The sequence below is a fragment of the Theobroma umbraticum genome, unplaced genomic scaffold (assembly GCF_002168275.2).
Source record: "Theobroma umbraticum cultivar Fairchild unplaced genomic scaffold, ASM216827v3 scaffold_4.1, whole genome shotgun sequence".
Taxonomy (NCBI): Eukaryota; Viridiplantae; Streptophyta; class Magnoliopsida; order Malvales; family Malvaceae; genus Theobroma; species Theobroma umbraticum.
Window position 1 is genome coordinate 9,711,894 of NW_018397258.1, and position 23,796 is coordinate 9,735,689.

Genomic DNA, 23,796 nt, shown 5'->3' on the forward strand with positions numbered 1-23,796 from the left:
GATGACTTCAATTGAACAAGCAAACAAGGGAAGCAGGTGAGGAACCATTAAAACTCTGGTCCCCCTTCAAACTTTAACACTTTACACGTGTACACGAAATATCCTTAAAACTTTTTTTACCATTAAAATTGTAAGAGACATTGCAAGGAGGGGAAAGAAGGAGCTGATAGTACGAAGTTGGTTTAAATTTTTAGCAAAATTAAATTATTATTTTTAAATGATTGATTCCATATTATGTTTTATCTTTTTATTTTTATAAATTCTCCGATTCATATTATCAAATCAATTTAATACATGACTAATTTAATTATAATTTTTAATGAATTAGACATAAGAACTCTATTTATTGTCCAATAAGATTAAAATCACAGTTAAATTAAAATTAATTGTAATAATAAAAATCTCAATATATATAATAGAACTATTACATCTAATATTCAAACTAATTAACATACTAAACAAACTACCAATTCAACGTCAAATTAAACCAGAGCTACCCAGATGAGGGCGAAGTTGGGACATAAAGATTCTAAGGCCGCTTGATCAATGTCGTCAAGACAAGTCTTTATTGAAATAAAAACTCTATCATAATAGGGATGTAAATAAGTTATTGTTATATGGGCACCCGTGGATATTTAACTCTATAAAATAATGTTTAGGATAAATGAGTTGCTGTTATATGAGCATCTTGTAGCTACTCAACCAAATAATATAAGGTTCAAATACCTTCTATTCGATTATTGGACGAATTTGAGTAATGCTTTTAATACTGGACTTGAGTTCAGGTATCAAAATTTATAATTTGTGAGATGCAAACCTTTATCCTCCTTACTTTAACATAACATTTAGCATCTCAACCAACTATATTTTTTGAAAATATATAAATATAGAATTAATTTTTGTATAATTTTAAATTATTTAAGTATTTATTTGAGTTATTTAATTATGTATTTAATGGATTAAGTAATTAGTGGATATTGCTATATTATTAAGATTCGATTTTGGATAATATTTATAATTTTATTCAATTTTTAATTAATTGGATTTAAATATCTTTTCAATTAAATAGATTCTGAACAAGGTACTTAAAAAACTGATATCATACTTATTTACATCCCCAAACATGTGTGTGCGTATGCTATTTGTGCATTGTACACATATAAAATGTTAAATTAATCTCATTTCTTACGCACACACAGCATAAGCACACGCATGATAGATTGTTAAATTTAAAGCTATAATCTCATTTTTTATGGGACCCTCTTAACTTATAATACTTGGAAGGGCAACGGTTATGCAGTAGAGACAGAATTCTTCATTCCAAAAACTATGTCATTTAGAAATTAAATAGTATCAGTTTGACATGAAGGAGTAGATAATGCACTACAAACAAACTAATAAATATTGAAATATGTAATAATGCTTGCAAGATAACAACCGAGTATTCAGTCGTTACTGCTCATTGTGTTCCATTACGAGGAAGAACAACAAGATGACAAGCAAGCTAGTTTGCTATGGAACAAAAATATGGAGGCAAGGAGTACCCAGTTTTCATTGGATTTGGCTCAGGGTGTTTGCCCGTTTTTATTGACCTAAGTTGAGAAAGCTGAGAGCCTTTTAAGCTCCCGCCTCTTCTTTTCTGTTAAAATCAAACTCTTATTCTATTCTGACTTTTGAAAAGCTGGAAAATTTGTACAAATAAATGGTGGAAAATATAAATAAACTTAATAAGCACTAACTAACAACCTTTTTTGCTTTTATATAAAAAAAAGGGGCTAACAATCAATCATGATGGAGTTGATATAAAGACATAATCAATGGTGTCTTAATTGGGATAAAAGTGATACAGCTCTGACATTAATATATGCTCTGCACTCTTGCATACTTAAATGATGAACAAATTTTTCATGATAGGAAAATGAACAAGAAATAATGGGACGCATACAAGTAGCAAACCAAGAGAGTGTAATATTTTATTTTCTGAGAAAATTGAAGTGAAAAAGAAAAATGAATTTGAATCCCCGACTGAGGGGAAAAAAAGGAACCTTTGGTAGCATATGGTAAGGAAAAAGGTTTCCCATTATTTTAGAATCAAACTCACTATGATTCCTATTTTTCAAAGTAATGGATTGGATCCAACCCCACATGGCACAGTGAAAAGAATCCATCCAAAGATTTCACCCATCTTGTTTTGAAGAAAATAAATTAAACTTATCTATCATGATGGAGTACAGTTCCATGTGGAGCTCTTTTCTTTTTTCTCTCTCTTTCCCTCATTATATAAACCCTGCTGGGCAGACAACTTTTCCTTCACTCCTCGTCCTTTTCTCTAACAGTCTGAGGAAAGTAACGAAACCCAAGATATGGATTTCCTCTTCAAAGCCCTGCTCTTCTTCCTGTTTTTGTTTTTGTTTTTACACCGCTCACCAACAAAAGCTGAGGATTTCAATGCCAGTGCCGCCAGAAGTTTATTAGCTTCTAACTGCAACTGGTTCAGAGGGAAATGGGTATATGACCCTTCATATCCTCTCTACGACGCCTCCAAATGTCCATTCATCGATGGAGAATTCGACTGCAAAAAATATGGCCGACCTGATAACATGTATCTCAAGTATAGATGGCAACCATTCTCCTGTAGCATTCCCAGGTCAGAGACTCAGAGTCCTTTCCGCCACAATTTCAGATGGCGAGACAGATGACCATGTACCTATATAATAATAATAAAAATAATAATTTATATTTGCCTAGATATACCTCAATTATTTATTATGTGGTTTAAAACGTTCACGATGTTTCGAATTGCAGGTTTAATGGGCTGTATTTCTTGGAGAAATGGAGAGGAAAGAAGATCATGTTCGTGGGTGACTCACTCAGCTTGAACCAATTCCAGTCGTTAACGTGTATGATTCAAGCCTGGGTTCCAAATTCCAAGATTTCATACATCAAAAGAGATGGCCTTACTTCAGTTACCTTTCAGGTTAGTCATCAGTGGGCTTCCCACTTTTGATTCTTGCTTATCTGCTGTCTGAACTCTGTTTCTTTTGCCCCCCTTTAATGATTGCTCATTGCTTTGAATCTGTGCATGCATGTCTTGTCCCCTTCTCTTTCAATCTTTTGACAAGGTAAAGTTTTTCATTGTCTAAACTATATTCTGCTAGCTGCAGCAGAGCAGTATCATTATGCTTGTGGTGGATTCATATCTTTTTTCGGTGCATTGGTTTGGAAGGCATAATACTAATTCCTTTTCGAAATGCAAAATATAATTAACATGGTCCAAATTGGTACTCCATAGATTCAAAGAACGCCAGTTTTTTCCGTAATATTAAACAGCGCTCTGTTTTGTTAAAATCAAAGTGCCTGAGAGTGAGCCATGGAGGCTGGAGTTAATTTGGTTTGTGAGCATTAAAAGGGGAGCGTGATTGGTGGACGGCCTTGCTTTTGCCGGGGACATGTCAGGCTGTTATATTTCCGTGGTTATCGATTACTCAAAACATGTGAAATGTTAAATATCGAAACGCTGCACTTTCTCGATCGGTATAACCCGACGTGGCACTTTAACTGTCGGTGCTTTTTAAGATCCTTTTAACACCAACAAAGCCAAATCCTACCGTTAAATCTCTTCTGATCTTGATCATTTTATTATAGAATTTGGAAGAGTTAATTACATATTTCATATTTAAATTTTTAATGAAATATATAAATGGGTATTTGAAGAAAAATGTGCAATTTATATTATGAATTTTTAAATTATGCACTTCTTTCGTTTTATTAATACTGTTTTATTTGCATAATTTTTATTATTCCAATCTAATGATGTCTTTTTAAAAGTTAAAACAAAATTATTTTCTTTTTTTCTTCTTACTAATCATCTTTTTTTTTTCTTTGCTTGGACGATAAAAATAATGTCCAAGATCGGTCAATTGTTGGATGCCACCTGACATCCGGATGGCATCCACTTGAAATTTCCACAAAAATATTTCTAATTTTAGTTGACATATGATGTACCACATGACTTATACTAGTTAGATGCCACATAAGCCAGTTAAGTTAAGGGTGTCGGAGTTTAGGTTAACATGGTCTATTATTTGAAAGTTTAGAATGTAAATTGTACATTATTTTCCTTTATATACTAATTTGTACACTTTAATTGGAATAATAAATGTGTAATTAATTCAATTGGTCCAAATTGAAATCCAATAAAGTCTAAACTGTAGTTAGTCAATAGTCCACATTGACAACTTGGTATGTACTGCTAATACTTTTTGGTATCTATTTGCTGGAAAATATGTTAAAAAATATTAAAGTGCTTATGAGAAGCAACTATATTAGGATTGAGTTTTAGTTGTCCAGCAAATTAGCATTACTTTTATTTATTTGTTGACTTGTGAGTCAGAACTTACATATTGGGTAATACAAGATAACAGTGATCAGTAGGCGTTTCAATTCAACTTTCAAAGGGGCCGTGGGCTAGTTTTGTGAGTTCTCTGCTTACACGGCTTTTCTTCCTTGTGGCAAATTTGGCCCACCTTAATTCCATTCCCAATTAGAGATGACAAGCTAAGCTTAGGGAAAGAGATGGCATTCTGACAGGTATAGGTTTGTCCAAACTTCTTGAACTATCTTCTTTGAGAATTCAAGCACTTATCAGTCATGCAATTACAATTTGCATATTCATCACGAAGTTGATACAATTAAACTAGCATCTCCACATGCTTCATTGAAATTGGTTGCGTGTCTATACTCTTTTACTCACCATTTAATGCTATCTTGTATTTTTAATTAGATATACAGTTGGAACTAATTAGACTTGAAAAATTTTATTTTAAATATTAAACTTTTGGATCAGAAGTAGAATTTTAAGAAATAGAAGAATATTTACACCTGAAACACTACATGTTTTCATTTTTTTTTTATATTTTATTTTTCAGGATTATGCAGTAAAGATATTGCTATATAGGACCCCGTACCTAGTTGACGTAGTGAATGAGGAGGTTGGAAGAGTCCTGAAGCTGGACTCAATCAAGAGTGGTGATGCATGGATAGGCATGGACATGCTGATCTTTAACACGTGGCATTGGTGGACTCACACAGGGAGAACCCAACCGTAAGATCAATTTCGCTTTTATCTGCTGGGCTAGGTTCACGTTAAACCCGATGGATCTACTCTTTTAAACCCAAAAAAGGAGTTCGGTTTTTATTGCCCATTTATTTTAAATTTTATAATTAAATAATATTAATATTTTACTGTTTTTAGTATATTTTAAAATTAAAATTAAAAATTAATTTTAGTGAAGTAATATCGTCAGATTAGACCAGAGGCGGAGGGAGAGGCTAGCAGGAGCCTCGTCTAAAAAATTTATAATATTTTTTTGTTTTGCTTTAAATATTTATAATTTTATTCTTAATTTTTTAAAAATTTTATAATTTTATCTGTAAATATTAAATATTTTATTTTAATTTTTTCAAATTTAAAATTCTGATTTCATCACTGAATTGAGATAATCTAATCCAACTCTAAAGTTTTATAATAATTGAAAAATTGATACAGAAGAAAATTATTATGATGCTACCGTTTTTACTGCAGATTTGATTACATACAGGACGGTGGTAAAACGTTCAAAGACATGAACCGTATAATTGCATTTTACAAAGGACTGACAACTTGGGCCAGATGGGTCAACCGCAACGTTGATCCTTACAAAACCAAGGTCTTTTTCCAGGGGATTTCTCCGACGCATTATGAGTAAGCAACTCTTCTATTCAATTATTCTCCAACAATATTTTTCGTTGATTTTTAATATTTATAAGTTTAAAAATTAATTTAATTATACACATTTATTATAAAAATATAAAATAAAAAGCATTTGGATTTAATATTCAATATTTGGAAATTATGTTTTCATTATTAGTTTTTCATGCTATGTTGTGAGTGATGTAATTTTCATTTTTCGAAATTATAAATTATTTTCGTCAAATATATTATTTTTTAATTTATTTTAAATTATAATATTTGGATAAAAACATTTAAAACAATAAAAAATTACAATAATTATAAACTTTTGTTAAAATACCATAATAGATGATGAGATATTTTATTTCTCTCTTGTCTTTGTCTTTTTCCTTTTCTCTTTCTAATATTTATGTTTTAATTTCATATTATGATTATGTTTCATTATTACGATAATGAACAAAATTTTCATTTAATCTTTTGGAAAGAAGACGAATTTCATTTACTTCATCAAACTCAGTAACATCGTGAGCATCTACATAGATCAGATTATATAAGAAATTAACCCACAATGTTCCTATAACATGAAAGTTAAGCATCATTAAAAATGAAAAGAACCTATTGAGATAAAAGCCATGTGATAGGAATAAAGAGTACCCAAACTATCCATGTATATCTAAATCCCCATGGTGAGACCTCAGTTCATTCATGGACATAACATCTTTTAGCACGATACCTTTTATGGTGGACGGCAATACAGAAACGTCCCTCCACATCTTCAAATCTTCCCTCATTTCCTTTGCCTACCTTGCAATCAAATGAGCTGCATCGTTAGTTTCTTTATGTGCTAAGTTAACTGTCTGGACACTCATGCCTTGTGTTAATTCGGAACAATCTTCCACAAGATGCCATGATACTCTTATCAACTTCTTGTCGTTTACCCAGTTAGCCACCAATTTATGATCCTACTCAATCTCAGCTACATGAATATTGTTTTCCACACAAATCGCTAAGGCCCATGACAGTGCCTTCAGTTCTGCCTCTACAATACTGAAATTGTGTATGCAGCTTCTACACCCCGCAATAATCAACTCACCGTTGCCATTTCTCACTATAAACCTTGCACCCATCATTGCCCGTCCATCTTTGTCAAAAATAGTAGCATCAGAGTTGAGTTTAGATCCATTCGGTTGGCTTCACCTCTCATTTGGTAGCAACCTCTGTTAATGTGATAATCGATTAGAGCAGTTCACCTCTTGGTATTGCCTAGGCATATCATACCCCAGGTTTACCACTTCAATAGGCGCCATTCTTTAGTTCTTAAAGCCCTAATGAGTTGCCAACTAAACTGCTCTTGCGAAATTGCAGCAGTGTAAACAATGAAATTCAGTTTCAACATTCAACCCACAGAATATACATTCCTCTACATTAATATGTCTCCTAATCAGTGAAATCCGAGTTAGAAGAGTACCTCTTAAATCTCTAAGGAAAAATGATAATTTTTCTAGGAATAACTAAATTCCAAAGCTTTTTCCATACAGTAGAAAATTTATTTGAAGAGTTTGCTCCATCCATACCAACGGTTGAGTAGCTTAGCAATCTATGCCCCAACTTCACTGAATATTCTCCATTCCTATTATCAAACCAAATTTGTCCGTCGTTTGGTAGCCTTTTGCTAAGCGGAATGGAAAGAACAAGATTACAGTCAAAAGGCGGGAAACAACTTCTAACTTTATCTTCATCCTATATTCCCATAGATTCATCAATCCAAAATATAATTCATAAACGAAAATACAAAAAAAAAAAAAGCTCTTGTAGTTAATTAAATTTATATTCAAAGTCATTTTTTTATACTACAAGTAATTAAACCTCACAAATGTTATTCACACTCAATTAAACTCTTATTTGATGAAAAATGGTTTAATAATGCTTATCATCTTTGTCAATTAAAACAACGTGATATGGATGACTTAGAATAAATTTTGCATATTGCATTAAAAGATATGTATCAAATATATAAGTTCTTTTGTTTTTTTTTTCATTAATATCATAGGAAAAAGTTCATTGTACGTCATTTATATTTCGTCACAATTTTATCTCGACTAGCAAAAAGGGTTAATGGAGGTTAATCGATGTAGCAGTTTCCATTCATATTAATAAGGATTTGATTGGTTCTAAATAAATGTTAAAAGACTCAATTGATTATAATGAGAAGCTGTGGACTTGCATGAAAAAGGAATTAAGTAGTAAGGTTTGTTTTGTGTTTTAGCTTAATTCATAATGAGCAGCAACAAATTAGTTTTCCTATGTTAACCGTAAAAGGGAAAAATTGGTTTTCCTATAGTGTTTTCGAATTTACTTATGAGCCAACGTAGTGCGAAGCTTTCTTTCATCTTTTGCCTATGTACCTGTTGCATGAATATACATATATATATATATATATATTTAAAATTCTTTGTTTGAGACTTTTAATTATGATGTTGATTGTGGGTGTTGGCAAGACTAACCAACAAATATAAACAAATGTAGAGGAAAGGATTGGAACGAGCCGACACAATCATGTTCAGGACAGAAGCAACCATTCTTTGGCATTAGATACCCAGCAGGCACACCCATGGCTTGGGTTGTTTTGAAGAAGGTCCTCAGTAGGATTAAGAAACCAGTGTATTTGCTCGACGTTACAGCACTCTCACAGTATCGGAAAGACGCACACCCATCAGCATACAGCGGCATACACAGTGGCACAGACTGTAGCCACTGGTGTCTTCCGGGTTTGCCAGATACCTGGAACCAGCTTTTATATGCAGCGCTTTTTAGTTGAACCATTGGAAGCTTAGGACAAAAGCGATAGGTAGCTAGAATTCGTATGAAAACCATCTTGTTTTCTACCCTAAGGAATTTTCTTGTCGTCGATTATTGTGCAAGTGGGCAATAAGAGAAATCATCAGAGTTCAATTGTAAATTTCAATTGTTTCAGCACAAGTTCAAGAAATTTTCCTTGCTAATTCAAAAATCTTATTAGCTTCTACCTTTGTAATCCCTATTGCTTTCTTTTTCTTCAACACATGTAGCACAAGTTCATCCTTCTGTAGGAATATTCCATTGGGAAATCATGCAAAATAATTAAGTAAAATGCAGCCAAATTTTAAATTTTTTTCTCAAATTGAGATCAATGTCTAGATACTTAATGCCGATTTCGTCTAGCTAAGAAAGGAGGTTTATACTTCCACATCTAGATCTAGCAAAATTCTACAAGTACCAATGAGTTGGGATTGTTGAAAACCACAAGCTGTCTAAATGCCAAGTCTCTAATGAAAATCCACACAAACTAGGGAAAACTCTTTAGGAGAGAGCAGTTTCTAGTGCCAGTTAGAGACTTTCGGTTTTCGAACTTTAAGAATCTCCGATTGCTTTTCTCAAAGCAGTTGTGTATTATTTACAGTTCTAAGACTCCTATTTATAGGTAATTACATAAATCCTTACCCTAATAGGATTAACATAATCTTTATGTTTATTTATAAAATGACCCCAATCTAATTGAACTCTTCCAATTAAATCCTTGGAGTTCAAAAAATCTTTTGCAATTTTCAATTTAATTCCCCACTTAGTCATGACTATTAGGTTCTTAACATGTTGGTACTTACACACAAACTTTGCATTGAAAATTGAACTAAAAATTTGGAGACAAATTACAATTTATTTATTAGTTGTGGAGTTTATAATCTTTGGGATTCTTTGCAATCAAGAATGTCTTCTTATTAATTTCTTCAATCTTTGTTTCAAGGGTCTTATAACTTGATCTTGAATGAACAATGAACAATTTATGTACTTCGCTTCAAGGGTCTTATGACTTAATCTTGAATAAACAATTTGGGTATTTCCCTTCAAGGGTCTTATGACTTGATCTTGAAAGATTAACACGTAAGTCTAGATTATCATTCCAGCAAGCATTTGTTTCTAAAGCCTCACTAAGTATTAAAATTATAGAACAAATTAATCTTATTTAAATAATCCAAAAATTGAAGAAAAACTAATTAAAATGAAATTAAAAGAAACACTAAATTAATTAACAAAAATTAAATATGTTGAGAAAGCAATAGACTAAAGACCTAGGATTATGGGTTCATTCAACATTTCATCTAATATCAGCTTCTCTTATTATTTACCTTCATGGATGGTTTTACTAACCTAGAATCTAAAGCTATATACAGGTTTCGTCGAGATGCTTGCACAAGCACCTAACTTAATTGGGTCACTGTATATCTATATGAATAAATTAAATAAGGTTCATTAAGCTAGTGTTCTAATTGGCTATGTATGACAATTGGCGTATGTTTACCTAATTCGCATATCAGATCACCTAAGTGATGTGAACATACACTATTGAAATCTTAGTCCAATCTAAAATCTCTTTATCAACTCTCAATTAAATTCACTATGAGTTTTTTTTTTTAAATGGGCTCCATGCATAAGGCATTTCTGACAATAGGATTCTTTATAATTTTAACTATTTTTAGCCAAGAGAATTAAAACTTGGACAAAATTATCCTTAATGAAATCTACCTATTTGTTTGGCTCCGCGTCTCAACCTAAAACCTATTAACGGGTCAAGCATGTTTACAAGGTGTGTAACTCTTCAGTTCTCATCAGTAGACCGTACATCTCCTCAAAAGCAATTCTATTAAAAGTATTCCTTGCCAATTCAACTTTCGAGCATTTTTCACAGTGGTAGAAGCATTTTAGAGTGGTTATTATTCACATAAAGGTAGTTCACATATTGAGCAGTGAGAGAAAGTTTACATTACACGGATAAAAGTATAATATATATTTATTTTATTTTGAACCATGTGGAGAAATGTTTTTAGGGCTATTGTTATTCTTCATGTTTTTCATTTATGGTTTTTGAGCAGAAACTTATGCATATTTCTTGTTCATCTTGATATTCTTGCTATTTGAAATTGTTGAATATAAACATGAAGGTGGTATTATTGGTGTTGTTGGGGTCGATAGGTGACCGAGCATGCGTGACTAGTTGATATGTATGTGTTATGACCCTTTGAAAGGAATTGGGTTTAGGGTTTAGATATTACATGACTGAGGGCTTACTTACTTGGTTGGCACCTTAGGCATAACTGGATTTTGGCATGGGATCACTTAGAGGGTGCATGATTGCATTAAGGTTTAACATTGAGTGACTGGTTGATAGGTCTTTGCAAGAATGGTTGATAGGTCATTGCATGACAGCATGACTGGATGTAGGCATAGGGTTAGGATGTGCATGATTGCATTAGGGTTTAACATTGCGTGATTGGTTGATAAGTCATTCCATGATTGATTGATAGGTCATTGCGTAACAGCATGACTAGATTTAGGCATGGCATCACTTATGCTGTGCATGATTGCATTAGGGTTTAACATTGTGTGACTAGTTGATAGGTCTTTGCGTGACTTATTGATAGGTCATTGCAAGAATATTGTTTAGGCATGGCGTCACTTAGTGTGTGCATGATTCGATTAGTTATTCTTAGCATTGCGTGACTTGTTTATAGATCATTGTGTGATTTAATGGTAGTAATTGCGTGACTTATTGCTAAGGCATTGCATGACTATTTTTGTATGAAATTGCGTGAGGGTCATAATTGCATGAAATTTATCTATATGGCATTGCATGATCGACATTACGTTCATTCTATATTATTTTAGGTTAATTATAATGCTTTAATATGTATATGTTGATTTACTTAATAATCCATGCTTGACATTTGCCTTAATTATTCTGTTTCAGGGTTGTCTAAAAACAGTTAAAATTATTGTGAGGGCCATTTTTCGAGTGAGCTTCTAAGGAAAGCTATTTTTCAATAATTCCTTTTGTTTTTTCCTTTTAATCTATAATGATGGTATTAATTAGAATGGGAATATTATCTGTTTAATGTGCAGATGGCTAGCACAGGAACAGAGCAGGATACTGTGGAATCTTTGCTTTGTGTGTCGAGGCACCAGTGGGGGTTCAACACTAGCATTAACATCCACTGTAAGTGATCGCATCTGCATGATACGTGAGATGCTGTGCAAAGTAAATGAGTTGGAAACCTTGAAGAGAACATGCTTTGGGCATATGATGGACGTCGAATTAGATAAGAGTTTATTCTATGCTAGTCTCGTGCATAACCTAATGTTGCACAAAATCAATGAACTCGACGCCATCGAGGGTGAGTTATGGTTTGGTATAAGTAAAATGAAGGCTCAATTTTTGAAAATAGTGCTCTACCTAGTGACAAGACTGAAGTTTGGTGGCCTACTGGCCCTTATTATTAATCTCTACAAGGTCGTCCTTGGAGGAATTCATCAGCGATATTGAGGACCAGGAAACGAGGTGAAGATATAACAAGTTTTAGAGACGTTCAAGGGAGGGTAGTTTTAGCAGAAGGGAGACGCGACCAAGAAGGCCCTCGTCTTGATCGTGAGCAATGTTTTATTCGGTCAAGACTACAAATGATCATTGATTCCATGGTTATTGTCGCTGGTCGAGAACATCGACGATTGAAATGCATTCCCATAAGGCACATACGTTTAGAGTTTAACCGTCGATTTCTTGATGAGGGGTTTTGAACCTCCAGCAGTGGGAGTAGCAGAGAAGAAACATTACCACCTCTATGGATTTATAAGAGCATTTCAGGTAGTGTGCCATACCTTAATGTTAATCATTATTCTTTTCACATAAGATTTTATGAGGTGAGTAAAAAATGTTTGATAATTGATATGTAGTTTTGGGTGTTGGAAGTGATTCCTGAAATCCGAAGCTTGTTTAGAAGGTAGCACCAGTTTGGATAGGTTTGCCCAAGAATGCTGAAATCGCAGTGTGATGAGAAGCCTATAGGCTTCGACGTCAATGTTATAAGTTTGGAGAGAGAAGACAAGGTGAGTAAAGAAATCATATTTTTTTTATTTTATTAAATTTATTTTTTTTGTCATAGGGCAATGAGGGTTAAACCTAATGGCAATGTATGCTTTGGCACAATTGTGCATAGTTAGGACCGCGGAAGAGATGTTGACAGCATATTTGGCCGACATTGAAGTCAATATCTTCGACGGGCAACAATGTGTTTCATTATAGAAGTTAGAGGGTCAACCAAAATTTAGTCCCCAGCAAAGGAAGAAGCTAATGGACTGCAAATAGAAACGTTAAGTAGAAATGCACCATGGACGAGGAGGTCTATTCCCAGTTCATTGCTGCTAAGCCCCCAGGTTCTGCTGAGGCGCTTGATTCTCCTCTTACAGCTCTTCATGCTATTTCTTTTGCTATTCCTTATGCTGCTACTTCTGCTGCAATTGTCACGACTCCTCATGCTGCTTCTCCTCCTACTTCTACCGCTGCCCCTCATGCTCAGGTGTGCAACTTGCTGCTGTGTCCTTAAATGACTACGAGCTTTAAGCAAAAGACGCAACAGATGCGGACACAGTGGAAGAAGGACTGATATTCAATGTGGACGGAGATATAGATGGACATGTAAGTGTAGATCCAGTCATTGTAGACAAAGGTTGATCGAGACATGCAGATGTATATGCATGTAATGTAGTTGGAGATCCAGTGGGTGATGCAACCATAGATGCAGTCACTGTATCTGTATATCCAGTAGTCACTGCAAGGGTCGGAGGATTGAATTATCGGTCGGTTGATTGACCGTTATGAGGTATGAGCTTTTATCTTTTTTCATTGCATGGGTTCTAACGTGTACGATGTATACATTATTCTAAAGTGTTTGATTTTTTCAACTGTTTAGAGTCGATCGATGGGTGCAGAAGATGACGCGTGCAACAATGAGGGGAGCAGAACTGGGGTTGATCTTGACGATGTAAGTGGCACCGTCAATTGCATCGGCTTCAAGCTCACCTCCCATTGCCTTGATCGAAGATCACCCTGCAAGTAGTCCAACTACAACTTCCCCACATCCTGCTTCTATCCCATCTCCATCAAAACCTCCCTAACATTGTCAATGCACACCATTTCTTGAGGCTCCACCTCTATCTTAGATCGAAGAGCCACCTCATCTTGCGAGTAGTCCAACTACAACTTCTTTGTGTTCTACTCATGTCACAACTCCACCAAAAGCCACCCTGCATGGTGAGATCAGACCTTTTCTTAAGACTCCACCTCTATCTCAAGTCAAAGATGCACGTGTGAGCTTAGCCAGAAATTCCTTTGGAGTTTATTCGTTAACCTGTTATTAGTCTAGTGTAGAGCGAAAGATGATTTGAAAGACAGATATGAGTCTTTCATGAAAAACAAGCAAGCCAGGTAAAATGATAATAGTACACGATATTAAGGTTAACAGTTCTAGGGTATTTATCCCATAGACCTTTTTGACATGGGTATTATAAATATGCAGGGTTAACATTTAGGGCATTGAAGGACAGGAAGGCCTTGATTTTTTTTAGAGATTGGAGATGTTGACTAAGTTGTTGGACAACTAACACATTGACACATGCATCAACATCATGTGTAAGTAGGTGCGAGCACCATCCACAACTCTACAAGTAAAGAATATGCATCGTTGACAACTAGTTCTATGTAAGAATATTATATTTTAATGAGTTGTAATTATTCAAATATATGAGGTGTGTATAAGTTAATGGCATCTAACTATAATGCTAACATAATTGACAGCTTATTTTGTTGGGTTTGAGCCAATAAATGAAGCCTTCCTCGACTGATAAGACATTCAAGGTGACTAAGGTGGTATTGCCAGACCATGTGCTTGAGTATGCGAGGGGTTAGAGTCCTCTGTGGGGTTTGCCATGGCACGAGGTTGACTTAATTCTCGTACTGTGCTTTTTCGACGGCCACTAGGTAATAGTGCACATCAACTTACTGAATTGGAGTATGGCATTAGTTGACTCATCATATAGTTGGACAGATGCAATGAAGTTCGGCTTGCGTGATTAGCAGATGAGTCCACTAACAACATCGTTTCCCATTATATGCCACCAGCTCAGGTATTTTGTCAACTTGCATCGTTAAAAGCGATCTTTGATGCAAATGAGATATAAGTTAAATGTAAAAACCTTGATATAGCAAGATTCGAACAGTTGCAGGGATTGGGTATTACGTCGTTACAGTGGTTGATTGGTTCGGTGGATCATATGCTGAAGGCAAACTCCATAGACGGGCTTCGAAAAAATTTTGCCCTTGAGATTTTGCAAATGGCGTGACTTGTTAATTTTTTTTAATTTGTTTCTTCTTTTTCAATATGCAAATAACATTGTTTTGTATCATCTTCAAATTATTCTTTGTTGTATCATTTACAAATTATTCTTTTTTGTATCATTTAACAAAGAAAAGGGCAATAAGAATAAGTCAGTATTCATTAATGTGATAAGCATACAGATCGTATAACAACATTGTTTTTTTCTTATTCATATATTAAATTCTATTAGTGTTTTACACAATTTACATGCCAGAGTTCATGAGTTTGCATATGCCAACCCCCTAACTTTATAGGTTATATGACATGTTGAATTGCATTGAGTGACATAGGCATGTAATCAGTTGATATTGAATTGCATGAATGGTGGATATGGAATCGCTTGACTAGTTGATATTGAATCATGCCAGTATTTGATATGGAATCACAGAACTACTAAATTTAGAATCACATGACTAGTTAATATGGAATCGCGTGACTAATCGATTTGGAATCGCATAACTAGTAAATATAGAATTATGTGAACCATTAAGATTTAGAATCGCGTGACTAGCTGATATTGAATCGCGTGAGTCGTAACTATGAATTGGTGTTACTAGTTATCATGGAATTGTGTGACTAGTCATTATAAATCGCGTGAGTAATAAATATGAGTCGCATTATTAGTTATTATGGAATCGCGTGACTAGTTGATATTGAGTCGCGTGAGTAGTAAATATGGAGTGTCGTTACTAGTTATTATGGAATTATGTGACTAGTTATTATAACATAGCATGAGTAGTAAATATGGAGTCACGTTACAAGTTATTATGGAAACACGTGAATAGTTATTATGCAATCATGTGAGTAGTTATTATGGAGTCGCATTACTAGTTGATATGTAATTGCGTGACTCTTTGATATGGGATTGTGTGACTCACTTATTGTGTGTCATGTTCTTTGAAGTAAGGTAAGCCAATTATGATGGACAATATCAAACCATAACACAACCCTAAGCACCATCATAACATAATATCTAGTTGAATACCTTAAACCCTCAACCAGAAGTATGAGTAAAAACATGAAAGTTAAACCACATGTTGAGCGAATTAAAAAAAAACAATATGCTATAAATTGTTTAGCAAATAAATTACAATATCCATAATCCAGTTAACTCACAACTCACAAAATATGAATCTTCATCTGCTATGCTTGACTTAGCCAAAACCAAAGACACCCATAACATGCATACACATTAAATATTTTGTGCTTTTATTTAATTCTTTACAAAGATAAAGAAATTTTGACTGAGTACAATGTGTTTGATGACCCTACAATATTATCTTAAGATGCTGGCTATTGTCAGACATCACAGTGTCACCTCCAAACTTTATCAAACTCAAGTTCAAATAGTATTATTCAATGCAAATGTCAGTGGCCAATTCAAAATAATCCCTAAAAACTGATGTATGAAGGTCACTATCTTCAGGTACAACACCTATAATGTTTTCATAGTTTCTAGTACACATTGGATAGCCATTTCGTGTGTGCCCGGGGTGTTTACAAATTGAACATGCCTTGGGTCGTTGTCATCATCAAGCAGTCGATTGAGTAGATGATGTTTCCCCATTTGTCGATGGACTTGCAAACAGAGTTTAGCAATTTTGTCTATTATGACCATAGCTCTTGCATTGTGAACATCTACGTCGTCGATTGCCTTCCCCAACTGATGGAATCCTTTTCCTCCTAAGTCTTCCCGCTTGACCTCGCCAAGTTGGTGGCAAAATGACAATTTGTTGAATGTCATGAGGGATGTCCCACTCACTGGGATGCACAATCGGGCAAATAGGAACCGCATATCCCTCCACCCATGATCAAGTCTTGTAATAGTCCGAGCATAATTTAATGGCTGCACGTTTGCACTTAGTGCCAAGGCAATGAAATCACAGTTGGAAAACAATGTAAAAATTCAATTCATCATGCAGAAAATAAGAAAACGGGATTATTCATACCTTATTTCCATAATCACATGCATGCAGGGGAGTAGATCGGTCTGGAACTCACTGCATGACCATGTCTTGATGGATAGGTTGATGATTATGTCCTTAGTCCTGCCTAGAACTTAAAACTCCACTCGATCGATTGGTTATATGGAAAAGTGACATGCTTCATTGAACAATGTGTTCAACAGATCGGTAGCCCAAGCGTTGAAGGATGTGGTCAAATTCAATGCCTCATTGTGTCAGTCATGGAACCAAAATTGGAACATGCCTCTGATGCACTCGATCAAGACAGTTATTGGCATTTTTCTTGCATGCCTCAAGCAGAGTTAATAAATTCTGCAATGTTGGATATCCTTAGCTTGTATTGCCTTACTAGTGACCGTGCAATGCCCATCTCTCAAGGTGGTCATAAGTAGGTTTGCAAAGCTGTTTTAGCTGATTCATATGTCTGTTATAATTGATGAGCCTATAGCAATTGGCAGCCAAGGTGAAAATCACAACAAGATCTTCGCACTTGAACATGTTTTTAACGTTTTTCCCTAAGTGGTAATTGCATATACCATGATGCGCGTCTTTGGACACTTTCTCAACTGCATTCTTAATGCCAAGATTCTGATCCAAAATGAACATTGCATTTTTAGGACAACCAATTGCACGACGCAATTAGTTAAGAAACCACAACCAAGACTCTTCATCTTCCACATGGTCAATGCCAAATGCAACAGGATATATTTGCTCATTTGCATCTTTGCATACCGCAACAAACAAAATACCCTTGAATCTACCTTTTAGATGTGTGGCGTTGATAGCAACAATAGGATGCATTACAGCATTGAAACCCTAGATACATGACCCGAACACCCAAAAATAATATTTGAATCGTTGTTCCCTATCCGTAGCGACACCCGTGACAATACTGAGATTTTCACATTCCAACATAAGGAAATACAAGGGCAGGAGTTGGAATGACTTTTCCAGGGGACCAAACACAAGACTCTTCGTATACTTCTTCGCTTGCCAAGCCTTACCATATAGGCATTACAATCCCCATTTACGATTCATCTCTTCCATTATTTCCTTAGGTCTTAATGGGGTTACATAATTTCCTTGCAGCTTGGTAGAGATAAGCTCACCAATTAACCTCGAGCTCACAATTCGATACCCACAGTGTAAATCATCAACAATACACGTGTGTACTTTCTACAATATTCGAAGTTACCAATATTCTCCCTCAAGCAACTTTGTTGCACGTAAAGCAAACTTGCATGCCTTCTCCTTACAACCAACCTCAAAATGAGGGTGACATGACATTTTAACTCTAATCTCAAAATACTCTTTTAATGCCAACATGCTCAAAGCTCGTTTCAATTTGGCCTTTGACGAAAACCCTTTTCTGTGATATAAGTAGTCATCCATTGATCTAGATTCCTCACTCGTAACAATTTGAAAGGATATCATATCTATCCTAGGAAAAATCCATTGATGAGATATCCTTGTATTTATGCTCTCTTGATCATTGTCATTAGGCAAATGAATGTCATTCTCAAGTGTGATGGCATTGTTGTAAATAGGGTCGACACGCGCAACACTTCTAATTCAATAATTGTGGCATGGTCATTACACTAAACCTCTTCTAACACAACAGTTGTGGCATGTCCTGTACTGCCATATGCATGATTGCAATCCAGAATGTTGTTGTGCTCACCATTGTTGTCCTCTGAACAGTCATCATGTCTGCCAACATAATCATCTTCACAGTCATCATGCAACTCATCGATCCAATCCACCATGTCATCCTCTTCAATATCATCTTCAATCTGATCAGATGCATCGTCGTCACTCACAACCATCACAGTGTTGTTTACGAATGGCAAAAGACCCACTACATTTTTGAGTGACAGTTGCGTTTGTTGCAAAGTACCAAGTATTTTGCTCAATGCACATTCCCATTAAAATTGTGCAGACATCATTTGTAGACACCTCATGTGTGTGCCAGGTTGCTCAAACTCATGAGGATATGTCAAATGTGATTACCATGGTTATTTGTTAGGAAATGAATGGTGTGGTATGTCAGAATAATTAACATTCTGTTGTAGGTGATTACTATGTTGGATACCATGTTCATGTGGAATATCGTTTGCATTTCATGCCTTAACTGTCACAAACACAATAATTGCCCTCTCATCTCGCAGTATACTTGCTACATCTTCATCATCCCTAGCAATTACGTGTAAAACCCTTACAGCATGACTGAGCGATGCATGTAGCTTGATTTTATTATTATGTTAGTTGACCCCAACAACCTCTTCCACTAGCTTTCATAGGCTCAAAAATGACAAATCACTCCCAACACCCCTTATTCGTGTCTCACCACCCTTGTAAGTATCATTGACCCAATAACCACTGTATTTAATCATAAGCTTCACATTTGACAGGCCGTTGAAATTTAATAAGTGTCACAATTAGTCAATTTATCAAAAATTGCTCCTTAATGCATAAAAACCACTTACGTAATGCCTAAGTCATGGAATAACATAAAGTTAGTCTCACAATGTCTAATACACATTCATGCAATGCCTAAACACTAGTGAACAAAAGCCTCAAAACAAGAGATGAATTGCACAAGTCACGTAGCACTAGTCTCGCAATACCTAATAATAAGTCACTCAATGCCTAATATCCACTCACATTATACCAATATAACTAGTCACGTACTGGCCCAATGTCACGCAATATATAACAACAGGTCACTCAATACATAAAAACCAATCGCACAATGCCTAAAAACTAGTGAACAAAAGCCCCAAAATAAGAGATGAATTGCACAAGTCATGCATTGTCAGTCTCGCAATACCTAATAATAACTCACTTGATGCCTAATATCCATTCATGTTATGCCAACATAACCAGTCACGTACTGACCCAACGTCACGCAATACATAACAACAAGTCACAATATAGATACAAACCAGTCACGCAATGTCTCAACAGAAGATCTGCATTGCATAATTCACGCAGTACTTATAACCCAGTCTCGCAATACCTAATAATAGGTCATAGAATGCCTAACATCCACTCACTTTTGCTTCTATTGTAAAAATAGAAAATTTAGAAATTAAGGTAAGTAACCAAGTTATTTAGCAAAATATAAATTAAACCAAGAAAATATGTGATCAATCAATATTTTTATTTTATTCATTAGTTGAATAAAAAGCAGATGATACAAAAAAAAAATATGAACCACAGTTCATTTCTTCCTAATCTCATCTACTATTTTATAAATTTTGGCTAGAATCTTGTTATTGCTCAGAATTTTTATCTATAGACTTCTGTCCTAACCAGTAAGTTATCCATCAACCCACGCATGTCTTACTCCATCTCTTCAACTTGGTCCATCAAATTGGCTAGATTTGCTGCAACGTTGTCGAGGATATCTTCTTCAACAGCAATCCTCTTCCTACTTTTGACTCTAGAACGTTTGGATGCCATTAGAATTTAGAGATTTTCCTTCAGATGATTTTGATTAAAATGGATAATAGTTCCCTTTATTTATAAGCATGAATGCTGACGCTTGGCAGAGTGTTCAATGGTTTTAGGCTTGTTTTCTGATGAATGGTTAGCTCGTAAATCAAAGCATTAAGTGCTTTAAAGAGAAATTTAGAGTTCTAAGTCAGTCGAATTAAGTGGTTTTCTACACCAATATAAGTGGAATTAAAAGGGTTGAATTGGTTATTAAGCATTCCTAATTCTCTTCTAATTTTATAAAATTTGTTATTACGGGGGCTAAATTAGTAAATAATCAACTTCAGCATTAGGTATATAAAGCAACGCATTTACTACAAACAAGTCACACAATGTATACAAACAAGTCATGTAATGCCTACAAACAAGTCATGCAATGCACAACTCATGCAATTCCTATAGTCTACGATTGCATTGCCTTCTATCTAGTCCTAGATTATTTAATATTCATCACATAATGCCAACTAAATAGGTTACGATTCCTAATACCTAGTCACACACCTAATATCCAATGACGCAATGCCTAACAAATATTCATGCATCACCTATAAACTGATTAATTTTGCTACTCTTAGCCAAATTTAAGTTTCCAAACTCATATAATTTACTCATCAACTTTTGCGTTCTATGAATATAAAAAAAAGAACCCAAGAACTCATAACAAATACCTTGATGTCATCTCTATACTTTGAGATGGTGAGAAAGTTGGATGGCGATTTAGACCTCGATGGCAGTGGAGAGCTAGATGGCGAGATATATATCCTGATGGTGTTGGAGAGTTAGACGATGAGATATGTATCCTGATGGTGTTGAAGAGCTAGATGAAGGGATAGCTAAATCGAGATTTAATTTTAAAATTTTTATCTGAATGGTGAGAGAGAAGAAAGAAACCAGGATTACTTAATTTCGATTAAATGGTTTAAAGGGTATTCTTGTGAAGTCATGCCAAAAATTGTCTAAAAATAGTTAAAATTATAGTGAAGTTCATTTTTGAAGTGACCTTATTACGAAGGTTATTTCTCATGATTTCCTCATTTACTAATCAGTTACTTGTTGCCCAGACAATTAAAAGCATTAAAAATAGACTTGCATAAGTGAAACTATACCCATTTGTAGTAAATAAAAGGGAAACAAATATTCAGATTATATGTTAAAATCCATTACAATCCTAGAAAGATAATTTAGCTCATAATAACTAATAAAAACAACATCCAAAGAAATTTAGCTATGAATCCAAGTTAAAGAAAATAAAAAAAATACAAAAATAAAGAAAGAAACTAAGTATTGAAGCTTTGTAATCTCAATTCTCTCTCAAATTCTTTAGTTTTCTTGCTTTTTTCTTGGCTTCAAATTTCAAGAATAGTTGCTTGTTGCCTCTTCCTTTAAACCTTTGAAAAAGGTCCTTTAAATAGGCTTCAAGTAGCCTAATTTCCAAAATTTCATCAAATTTTTATTTTTGAAAAATCGCTTGACGCCATGGCCATATTTTTTTGGTGCCACAGTACTGAATTTTTGGCGTTGTGGTGCTCTAAGCTCAAGAAAATGTATGGTGTGGAATTTTACCTTAGCGTCGAGGCCATGTTTTCCAGCACTGCAGCCTTGGCTTCCTCAGCATTGCAGCTTTGTTTTCTAGCACTGTAGCGTTCCTCCACCTACTGCCTTGTGCAGAACTATAGCAGTTGAGTATTTTCCAATGCAATTTTTACCTTTATATGTTCCAACCTGAGTGAAGTGTAAATAGAAAAGTTTTGTCCTTGTCTCTTAACTTTCCAATGGCTTAAGAATCATATCAATTGGACTTCCGAAGTGAAAGTTATGTGCCAAATACCAAATCATGTTCAGTCCACACATACTACTACATTACTTTGATTTAGACAAATATGTTGACCACTATCCAATCAGAATTGGGTAAAGTGGTAAACTTAAAAGTTGTAGCCCTTCCTCTTAGGGTTCTAGTGATCTATGAATCACTTCATTTGAAGTTTTGTATAGAGAGATTTGGTCAAAATATCAAAATATATATAAATGAAGCTATCACTATACTCACACGGATTTTCATCAACTAAGCCTTTTTCATCAAATTTCCTACAAATGCAATTAGAGAAATCAGCAAAAACTACTCTTAAAGTAATTTAAAATAAATTAACATAAAATTCAACTAAAATAATTTAAATTAACTACTCAACATGTAATTAAACTTAAACTAGAAAAATACCTAAAATGCTACAATCCGAAACTAAAATATCAAAGATCTAGCTACTTAATCTCCCCAAATGTGTCAAAATAACTCTACATAATAGAGTTATCAATCTTGAAAATGATTTGGCCCCTAATAGCAGCTTTCCTTAGAACATCTTCACTTGAGACTGGAGATTTTGAAAGATATCTCTTGATCCTTGTGCAGCATTAAGTATGCCAATTCACTCTATAAAAGGACCCCTTAATCGCCACTTGTATAGTGAGAAAAGAGTTCTGATTTTTGTCTCTTGGGTTTTGAAAAAGAATTACCAAAAGAAAAAAAAACAAAGGAGCTCTAAGTTGAGAGTTTGCTAACACAAGCTTTGGCTAAAGGATTTATTCACTTTTAATGAAGAGATTTTTGCTAACACAAGTTGGAATAGTGGCTTCCAATTGATTCATATGGAAGTTCAACATGAACTAACTAAAGCTGTCAGGAAGAGATTGTAGAACTAAGTCTATACTTAGCTCATGATCCATTGCTAATCCCAATTGTCCAAGTCTCTCGATGAGTCCAATCATCTTTAGCACATGGGGTTTAATAAAACTGCCTTCTGCCATCTTGCATCGGAATAGTTCTTTAAAGATCTCATATCTGTCAGCGCGTCCCTCCTTATTGAACAGTTCTCTAAGGTGAAGAATCATGGATTGGACATCCATGTGTTCATGTTGCTTTTGGAGCTCAAGGGTCATACTGGCTAGCATCACACATGTTGCGTGATCATTGTTATCCTTATGACGTTGATATGCCTCCTTATCCTCAGCACTATCATTAACAACAGGTGTTGGTCCTAAATAAATGTGCTAAAGGGGGGGGGTGAATAACACTTTTTGTCTCTTACTAAATTTGACCTCTAATTAGGGACAAGTTAAAGCTCAATGAAGAGAAATTAAATACAAGATGAAGGAACAATCTAACAAAGAATGAAATAAAAAATAAAACAAGGAAGACAATACTCAAAGATTTATAGTGGTTTGGTCAAAGACCTACATCCACTACGTTCAATGTTCAACCAAGGATTTTTCAAACCAAATCACTATAAATGGTGAAATTCCCAAGCTTACACTAAGCTTTTACAATGGCTTTTCATAGGCAAAGCCACAACCTTTAACAATAGTTTTT

The 23,796-nt window shown here is 34.7% G+C and overlaps 1 protein-coding gene across 1 annotated transcript; it reads left to right on the plus strand.

Moving 5' to 3' along the window:
- Nucleotides 1–2,303: 2,303 nt before the first annotated feature.
- On the plus strand, nucleotides 2,304–8,765 carry LOC110414061 (protein trichome birefringence-like 39). Its single transcript, XM_021425123.1, has 5 exons — nucleotides 2,304–2,647; nucleotides 2,806–2,977; nucleotides 4,929–5,104; nucleotides 5,585–5,743; nucleotides 8,258–8,765. The coding sequence occupies exons 1-5, from the start codon at nucleotides 2,364–2,366 to the stop codon at nucleotides 8,547–8,549; spliced, it is 1,083 nt and encodes a 360-aa protein (XP_021280798.1). The 5' UTR covers nucleotides 2,304–2,363; the 3' UTR covers nucleotides 8,550–8,765.
- Nucleotides 8,766–23,796: the final 15,031 nt, after the last annotated feature.

What these genes read in the sequence shown, in the direction of transcription:
- LOC110414061 (XM_021425123.1), top strand. Translation starts at nt 2,364, where the DNA reads ATGGATTTCCTCTTCAAAGCCCTGCTCTTCTTCCTGTTTTTGTTTTTG. An exon ending in TTACTTCAGTTACCTTTCAG is followed by an intron (nt 2,978 to 4,928) that starts GTTAGTCATCAG and finishes TTTATTTTTCAG; the next exon opens with GATTATGCAGTAAAGATATT. An exon ending in CACACAGGGAGAACCCAACC is followed by an intron (nt 5,105 to 5,584) that starts GTAAGATCAATT and finishes TTTTTACTGCAG; the next exon opens with ATTTGATTACATACAGGACG.